The 9890-nt window shown below is 41.4% G+C and overlaps 1 protein-coding gene across 7 annotated transcripts in view; it reads right to left on the reverse strand.

Moving 5' to 3' along the window:
- Positions 1-9890, reverse strand: part of PHKB (phosphorylase kinase regulatory subunit beta) — a 209935-nt gene that overhangs the window by 64801 nt on the left and 135244 nt on the right. For all 7 annotated transcript variants that reach the window (XM_006034336.3, XM_006034337.3, XM_025216320.1 and 4 more), the window contains one exon: positions 2054-2148. In XM_006034336.3, coding sequence (XP_006034398.1) covers positions 2054-2148 — 95 coding nt within the window. The remainder of the gene's footprint in view (positions 1-2053; positions 2149-9890) is intronic.

Here is a 9890-nt window from a genome sequence, read left to right on the forward strand (position 1 = left end):
GTTCTGTAACCAGCCCCTCTGTGCCGGCTCCTCCGCCGGCTCTGCTGCCAGAGCCTCCCCAGGCTCCGCCCCCAGGTTCTCGCACTGCCTGATGCAGTAGTTGCGCTCCTTGGGGTGTGGGCTTTCCCCTCGAGCCTCCGCTCACCTGCTGCCCTCCTGCGCCCTCGGGGCAGCTTTTTATTTCCGCCGGGCAGTGTCTCCAGCTGACGTCACCCGGCCCCAGCTGAATATAAGCATGGCTGATGAACGGTGTGGGTGGTTTCGCCGCACGCATTTCCCCATGCTTTTTGGACCCTGCAGAAGGTAAGTGGGGCTTTCTTTTCGCTTTGGCCTGGGGTCCTCCTGTAACCCCGGCTCCCCTGGGACACCCTGCCCAAGAGATAAGCACTGCAATAAACAAATTAGTTACTAAACTGGGATACTGCTTAATTCTGGAGTTATGGATGGGTGTCGGGAGCTTAGAAAGGTTGATAAGTCTGTGGCCAGGGGAAAAAGCAGATCAACTCTTTAAGTTATTAATTACTATGAAATAAAAAAAAAGCTCAATGCAAAGACAAAAAGCATCCAAAGCTGCATGATTTCATACATTTATTTTAAGTAAATGTGATTTATATTCCAAGTAGGTAAAAAACTTATGGCTTCTGCCAAGCTGAAGGGATGACCTTTATATGTAGAAAGGTTGCCACCACATTTTAAAAGTGATAACCACTTACATAATACTGATAAGTCATTAATTGTTTCTCCTATCAATTCATGGGGCATAACTATTATTTTTATTTTATTTATTTCATAATTGAAAATAACTCATAACAAAAATGTTTAAATCCTATCTAACATATATATGTCTAAAAATAAGACATGAAACTCTTACACAAATTTCAAGACTATAATATTAACCAAAGGCAGGAAATACCCTTGCCCTGATTCTCAGAGTAATAGCTGAACAGATAACTAAGTCACAGCTGTCTGAATATTAAAATGAACTGTGCTGAATCAATATTAGAAATGTTATCCATGCACAACAGTCTTTTCCTTATTTTAATATGAGAACCAAGAGAAGTTTTGCATCATTATATTAAACATTATGTATTCATTTTACATGATGTATTCATTATTTAATAATCCTAAACTTGATAGGAAATAAACGGGAAGCAGAAAAAACAAGAGTAACAAGTATGCCTTAGGCATTATTTATTTTAAACGTTTAGAAAGAATGAAATACCTGAAAATGTACTTGCTGAACCTATTATTTTTACTTCTTTTCACAGGTAATACCACCCACCTATTGTTCCTCATTGGCTGCTAAAATCTTGGTAACAACAGAAGAATAATTAAATTAGTAAACCTTTGTTATTATGTTTCTGGTTTTTATATCTAGATCAGGCTGTCAAACTAATCAAGCTCCATGGCTCAAAACCAGCAGTGTGGGACTGGTCCACAGGCTGGACTGGGCCTGCAGATCAGCCTGGACCTGGTTCTGCACTTTGTGTGCAGCATGTGAGGCTGGTCTGCCACACACCACATACAGTGTGCTGGTCCAGTCTGAAACCCAGTGGGGCAGACGATAGGGCTCTCTACAGCCTGGATTTTTGACACTGCTGAACAGGAGAGACAGGTTTCCTCTCTGCTTCTCTGCACACCTCTGAGTGCAGAATTTAGTTGTTATGCACATTTTAGTCTGTGGACATCTTGCTTATATATGTACCCAGAAACAGCAGCGCATATGGCAATCATCATAAACCCTATTCACAATAGAAAAGAGAATACATTTCTCACTGGAAATGAGATTTTTCACTATATAAATTAACTCCTATAATAAATACCAATAGTAAATGTTCATATTACTAGAGTGTACAGGTTCTTTCATGAGGCATATACTCTTTAAACAGATAAAAGATATCAAATTCACCCAAGGAACCTTGTCTGCCTAGTACATACATGTAAACTTTCTTTTTCTTTAAAAAACCCACACATTTAAAAATAGTATTCAAAGTATCTTGAATTAAAATTTCAGATTAAACCAAATGACAAAGTAAATTTAGTACATGCTTACCTGATTTGAGTATCTCATGCTAATGTTCCGCTGATCTTGTAGAGGTATATAACGGCCTACCGGGTCAATGTCTTTAGGACTTATCAATTCATCAACTGAAATAAGCCAAAATAAAAATATTATAATAGTCTTAACACTTTCAAGGTAGCACATAATAATCTATTACTAATACTGTGGAATTTATTAGGACAAAAACATATTCTGAAAGGACTGATGTGAACTCTAAGCAGATAAGGATCAAGCCCCCCAGCAGAAATCTTTCAAGCAACATTTCTCCTCACGCATCTTAGCCCCATGAATCTGTATGCAACAACAAAACCCTTTCCCATGCCTGAATTTTGAGGGCATCCCACAGGCCACTTATTTCTGGCTACATAACCATATTTCAGATGAGCTACAAAGGACCAAAATGTGAGGACTAAGACTCCTGCTAGTTAAAACTGAAAACAAAGCTGCAGATATATGTGTACAGACCTAACAGCTAAGATATTCGTGCATCCACTAGAGCATATGCACTAATATCTATGTGAGGAAATTGTCAGGCTCTACCAGATAATATATATGAAGGTAAACCTTATCCATATGAACACAGAACTCTGCAAGGCAACAGCAATGAAAATACCTATTTTTAGATTCCAAAACTGATAATCTCTAATAAATTTACACAGGATAGAAAGAACATGTCAAACAAATAATAGGTATGTTCATGAAAGATACTTGAACATAAATCTCAATAAAAAAGAAAGGTGGGAGAGTTGGAAGTCATTGGTAACTGGGAACTATGCTGTCATTCCTTAGATGTGACCCTTTTATCATCTCACAAAAACACAGAAAAAGGGCTAAAATCAACATGTCAGCTATGTGTAAAGAACAGAACAGAACTTTAAGCAGATATCGGTGTAAGGAACATACTTGTATTCATTATTATGTTACACATCTAACAGATTACGACATCATGAACAATGACAATTCAAGATTTAACATTTGCAGATAACTTAGTAATCAGCTGATAAGAGTTGAAATAATCTTGTAGTATTTTTTCAAATGAACAGAAGAAAACATTGAAGGTAGTCAAATGGAATTACTTACAAATTATTTACCCAGCTATTGTTATCACTTCGGTCATCTTTTGCTCCTATTGCCGTCCCAAAACTAGTATACCTCACCCTGACACTTAAGTTTAAGTACTGGTTATACATCCAGTCATTGGACAAAACCAAAGAGGAATCCTTGATGAAATGGAGATCTACACTCCCCAGAACAATAACTCCTAGACATGTACTATTATCCTCAAAGATAAACAGGGATCTAGGTCTTCTGTTTCCCACAGAAAAACAGAAAAAAAATGTGCATTTTCGCTTTTAACTGAGAAAAATGCGGATTTCTCATTTTAATGAAGAAACAAGTGGATTTTCCACTTTTGCAAAGAGCTCTCTGCAGCTGGCAGAGTTCCAGCCTTCAAGGGGCGGGGGAAGCAGAAGATGGGCGGTCAGGCAGGGGGCACCATGTGCATGTACATGCACACAGAAGCATATGGCCACCAGGCAGTCTGCAGGTGAGTCTGGAGTGAGGAAAGTGGGGATTAAGGTCCGCACAGGGAGGGAGGGAGGCAGAGAGTAAGTTGGGCAGGGATGGAGCTGAGGCTGCTGTCCAGCCGGGCAAAGAATGGGACTTGGGGCCCAGGGTGAGAATGCGCAGTTGCAGGCCCCTGGCGGGGAGTGGGAGAGGGTTGCAGGGAGTAGCCCAGGGGTCGGGAGGGAAGGAGCTGGCTCCCCATTGCTGTGCACACTCCCAGGGGAGGTATGGGGGCATGTGCCCTGCAGATCTGTGTGCAGGGCAGAGGTGGGCTGGCCACTGTGGGTTTGAGCTCCCCAGACTGCTGCCTTGTCTTCAGGGCCTCCGTGACCCAGCAGGCAGGACCCGGTGTAGCAGGGCACAGTGGGGCTGGGCAAGGAAGCTCCTTACTGCTGGAAGCCCTGCACTGCCCTGCCCTGGCAAGGCACCCTCTGCCCACCCGGCCACAGTGGTTTGAAGTTGTGCCCCTCACTGCTGCTGGGTAGGCAGGGGATGCCTCACCATGGCAGTGTGGGGCTTGCAGCAGCAAAGAACTTCCCTGCTCTGCCCTGCCATGCCAGGTCCTGCCTTCTGGGCCATGGAGGCTCTGGAGGCAGGGTAGCAAGGCAGGGAGCCCAAGCCCACAGCAGCCAGCCCGCACCTGCCTCCCCACCTGGGCTGCACTCCAGCCATGCTGCCCGTGGGGGAGGGGGAGCTGGGCTCTGCACTCTGCTTGTGCTGAGGCAGCTGGGGCTCGGACGCTGCTGTGGGGAGCAGGAGGCTGCAGCCCGGGTCCCTGGCCCCATATCCCTAGCAGCTGGTGCCCCCTCCAGCAAGGCTGGGGGTAGGGAGTAAGGGACATCAACATGGCAGAGAGGCTGTGGCTTGAGAGTGAGGGGCCTGGACCTGTGTCTTGGTGAGCAAAGGAGGCAGGGAAGCTCTGATTTTCCATAATAAAAAATCCAAATTCAAAACCTAAAATTTATAGGCATTTGGAAATTATTTTATTATAGTGGTTGAGGCACTGGTAGGCTTCCAAATTGCTTTAATATTGTAAATATATCAATAAAACATGGTGTTCAATTAATACCCCCCCCCCCCACACACACACACACACACACAGAGCGGTATTTTATTTTAATCATGGATTTGGGGGGGTTTAATCAGAGAATTTGGGGGTTTAAAAAAAACCAAAAACAGAGAATTTGCAATTTTTAAACAGAGAAAAACAGGATCCCCAATGATAAGCCTTGAATCTGCAATCAGGTTCATTGTTCTAAACTTCTGTGCCCAAATGGGACTTATAAAAGCAGCACTGGATCTCAGTTCATGTATCTAACGAGTGATACACAAAAAAGTTAAAAGGAAGCTGGAAAAAACTGACTTCACAGTTTGAGTACACTGTTTGGGAGGAATCATCATGGGAAGGAAAGTACAGGACCAGATATTCCATATGCCAATAGCCATGGACAGCCCTGCAAAGTTTGCATTAATGCTTAAACAGGGATCTTACACCAACTTCTGAGTGTTTCTTTTTCATGTCCCCTTCCAATGCCAACCAGATCTTTTTCCCTTCCCAGGGATGCTGTTACATATTTTTTTAAAGTTATGATATTCTAGCTTGCAGCATCAGACTGTGAAATGAAACATTAATATTTGTTTTAATTAAATATATACTGCATAATAACCTGCAGTTTTAAAATGGAAAAAAGTATAGACTGCATTCTTACTTTTAGACGGTAAAGAATGGGGCAACACTATGCCTAATTTATGATGGAGCTTCTTAGTTTGGTAAGTTAAAAAAAAATTCATCCAACAGCTACGAACACACAAAACAAAAAGACAGATGAAAATGACACAATTAAAACTGTAGTCCTATACATCTGAAATTCAGAGGCCAAAAAGGTTGGGTAGAATTTGCTCTTTTGATCACAGAAGAACCCATCTCCACAGTATATAATCATTCAAACTAAAAGACAACAAAACTTTTGAAGCTGCAAAACAAACTACTTTTTAGTAAAAACAAAACATTAATAAATCCTGTTATAATTAAAACATTTGAGCATTTACAGTCCACACTTAAATGCATTGCTTTCAAAGAAGACTGCAAAAATACCATATTAAGGAACCAAACTTCAGTAGCTCTAAAGTGCAAAAATAAATTATGGATGTATTTTGAGGTTTTGGCTAATGTTCTATCAATTAATACCACCACCAACTCTGTTTTCTCTTTGAAGTGTGGCAGAGTTGCTGCCATAAGATAACCACATGCCTAGGGTTGTAAAAGAGAAAAATCCCAAAAATCTAAGTATTATTAATCTCCCTTGTAATGCAACAGATCCAAAAGGTGCTGTTTTATAATTACCATATATATTTGAACACAAGATGACCCTGAATACAAGTCGACCCCCAAATAATTAGATTATACATATGGAATATTTATACAATTGTTATACTTCCCAGGAGTAGAATATAATTATCAGAGTGCTCTCTTGAATTCATTTCACTTCCACTGCTACAGAAGGGAAAATAGTGGCTGGGGGGAGGGGGTCAGCTGGCCCCCCTTGCCCTTTGCCTCCACCCCCACCCACCAACTCCTTCACCCTGCAGCCTTCCTGTCCCCCTATTAGACCCTGCTCATGCTCTGTTCCCTCCCCAAGCATAATGTAGAAATGAGCTGCCTGTGACAGTAAAGGGGGGAAGGAGAAGAAAGAAGGAACAGAACAGAGGGCAGAAACTGTGGAGGGGAACAGGAGGCTGCCAAGGGTCCGACTCTGGCCTCAACCCTGACCACTGCAAATTTTAGCACTGATACTCCATAAAGACACTTTTAAGCAGCATTTCTGTACCTACTTATATATAGTACAAACTGTGCATGATATTAGTCCAGAGTCAAAAGGCTCATGATTTACCATACAGTTTACTGAGTCGGGGCCCAGCAGACTCAACAGTGCTTCAGTTCATGGAGTCCACAGCACAGCACTGCTCAGCATGTGCTGTACTCCAGATACCCCAAAACAAAGGACCCAGGTGCTAGCTAGCCCCAGTCTGACAAATGGTTGTTCTTGTCACAAGTCCTGGGACCCTCCAAAAATGTACATGTAAATGATGCACAGGGCTGCCTGGTTTGTCTCCATGTCATATACCATGTTTGCATGGAATATGGTCTGTCTCCACCCCATGTTTGCAAGATGTTTAAGTCTCATGAAAAACAGGAATCACTGGAAGTAGAAAAGAAAGGCACCACTCAGCTGTGGGAGCAGAGAGGAAGTCGAAATGTATTTGATGTAGTGGTTCACCATAATTTGAAAAAGTCAGCACCAAGGGGGACTAAGCATAATGGGCAAAGTATCTTTTTCAGATGGGTCACGTTAATCTAACCTTGTGGTAGGTTCCCATCAGTATATGTGCCTAACATAGACCATGAATTTTATGGGCATGCTCAGCATGGGCTACATTCAGTCAACTTCATAGCTGGTTTCCATGACTGAGCACATATGCTGCTTCTAGCAGTAGTTCAATGACGGCCAATATATTTAATGAGGGGCAAAGTTCCTGGTATGCAAATATAAGATGAGTAGCTTTTTCCCCCATGCTGATTTGGGGAAAAAAGCATGTCTTGTATTTGAGTAAATGTGGTATCACGATCTCCAGAGATACCATTCTCCATTATCTAGTCTTTTTTATAGGCAGATTGTTAGGAACAAGCATTTCAGCTAAGTTATATGGAGACCATAGATGTATTTACCCTTTCAAACAAGCATTAACCAAGAAATATTTAAATGTTAAATGTGACAGTTCACATCATGAAACAATTGAATCTTCTCTGGATACTTGTTATAGGTGAGTCATATCATGTTATAAGTCAACTTTTTAAAACTACAATGGAAAGCACTACAGCAGTTTGAATACCAGGAAATGAGCTGCTGGCCAAAAAAAAGCAAGTAACTGCAGCAACTCCATCAACTACTGTGTCAGCAGCAGTAATAAAATGACAGGCTTGGAAATGAAAATACTCCTGAATACAGTACCATACAATGGATGGAGATCAGTATGAGAAATTCAATCACTGGTAAATCTAACCAATTTATTAGAGCACATTTCCAAGAAAATATTTTCCTAAGCTTTAGTGCATGCACTTCCATATTTTTAATGCTGACTGATGTTACTTAAGTTACTTGTAGTTATGCGGAAGCTGTAAAATAGATCAACTAAACTATTGAACTCAATGGCCTTTTGGCTTGATGGTTTTAAAAAGCAAGAGTCATTTTTCAGTGGTTGCTCTACGGTATTTTTAGTGTGGTTTACATTTGTATTCAAACTGATTCAGTGACTAAATTGCACTCTTTAGACCTAACTACACTGCTAAAATCCTTTCTATATCACATGAACGAATGAATGAGTACAAGACGTGAGCTATATAACATTCCACTATCTGATAATCAAAATTGGATTTAAAGACTTCTCAGTGAATATTCACCACCATCATCACAAACATACATTTTTTGAGCATATTCAGTTCCAAAGTAGAAATTTCGTTGTTCACACATTAATATTATTACTAGAAGCTGATGTTGTTAAATTTATTCAGATCTTTCTATATGCTAATATCAAGCTTCTCAGAGACCAGAGAACCACAGGTAGTCCTCAAGGAAGATACAAGTATCTTAAGAAGCACAGAACAGATGGAATGAAAAGATTAAGTGAATGCTAAAAATAACAGTATAACATTTTTTTCAAGTCTGCCTCATTAAAAGTATATACATGCATCATATTCACTTCCACATTTTATAAATTACATTTACTATCATGACTTGCAAAACCTTCTTGCCCATTTGCCTAGAGTGAATAAGGTACTTTCTTGGCAAATGACAGTCTTGTACAAAAAATCAAAACTTTCATTTAAAAAACAACAACAAAAAGAACCTCCCCCCCACCCCAAAAAAGAGAAAAGCACTGGTTTCAACTGCAGACATCCCTCGAAATGCAAGCCTAGTTTGAACAACAGTTGAATTTCTAATGCTGTAGACAGAATTTCATAGTTTCTGGTGCTTAATTTCCATAAGCTACAGAAGAGCAAACTAGGACTTGAATGGTTACTGTTACTGCTCTTTTTCAAATCTTTATGGGTGACAACAAAATTCAATAGAATCAGGCTAGCTTCATTCTGCTGTCTTTGGAAGTTCTGAGTAGCAGCAGAGACACACAGCAAAGCTATTAACTGGAGAAAGCACTAAAAATGAAGAGTAGGGAAGGAATAGAAACACCCTTCTACAGCATTCATAAAGCTGAGGAAGAAAAAGGTAGGGCAGACGCACCATGTTGTAGCAGTTAGGAGGCTGTACAAAAATAAATCTACAAGAATCCTCATCCTTGAAGCACCCATGAGTCTTTGCAGTGAATGGTAATAAAAGGGGACAAGAGAACAGGTCCCTTTCTCTGTTCCGGTAGACAGATGCTGAGGGTAGGCTGCCAGGTTGTTTGGCACCACCTTCAAGAATTCATAGGAAAGAGACTTTGTACACTGTTGTGAATAAATGAAGCCCTATACATTGTAAAACCAACTCTGGATAGTAGATTTAGTTTACTCGTAAAATTTCCAAGCTCTATTTGTGGTGTCATAAAAGGAAGAACAGATGAAGTAAGTTAGAAAAGAGAAGTAAAGAATAAGGAAACTGTTTCCAGAGTAGGACTTGCAAAGAAAAAAAATACGAAAAAGGAAGGACGGACTTTTAACAACTTTATTTCACAAAAGATCAGGTACAGAAAGCAAAAAACCATCAAACCACACCAAAGAGAAACCATTCCAGGACATTCAGAACATCACACCGTGACAAGCACCTTCGCAGTAATACACATCATGTCTAACATGCTATATATAAGAACATGCCATATATATAGCCCTCGAGAAACGAACAATTCCACCCTTCCCTGTCCCATAGTACACGTACAAAAACCTTCAACATCTCACCCCGAGAAAATAAACAAAACAGCCCCCACAGTCAGCCACTGCGCCCGCCCGGTCGCCCAGACCGGTCATGACATCAGAGCGCGTATTTGAGACGGCCATCCTCCACGTGGCACAGCGCTCCCTCAAGGGCCCAGAGTGCCTCAAAGGCGGGCACCCCCCACCGGAGCACAGCATGCTCAAACTCCAGCAAGAGGCGCGCCCGCACTAGGAGGCTGAAGAGCCGCGGGGCAACGTCTGAGCCGGTTACGGCGGCTCTTTATCATGGTCATCTTGGCCTGGCCCAGCAAGAAGTTGGCCAGGCAGATGGCGCCC

This window comes from Alligator sinensis, unplaced genomic scaffold, assembly GCF_000455745.1.
Source record: "Alligator sinensis unplaced genomic scaffold, ASM45574v1 scaffold827_1, whole genome shotgun sequence".
In the NCBI taxonomy this organism is placed as follows: Eukaryota; Metazoa; Chordata; order Crocodylia; family Alligatoridae; genus Alligator; species Alligator sinensis.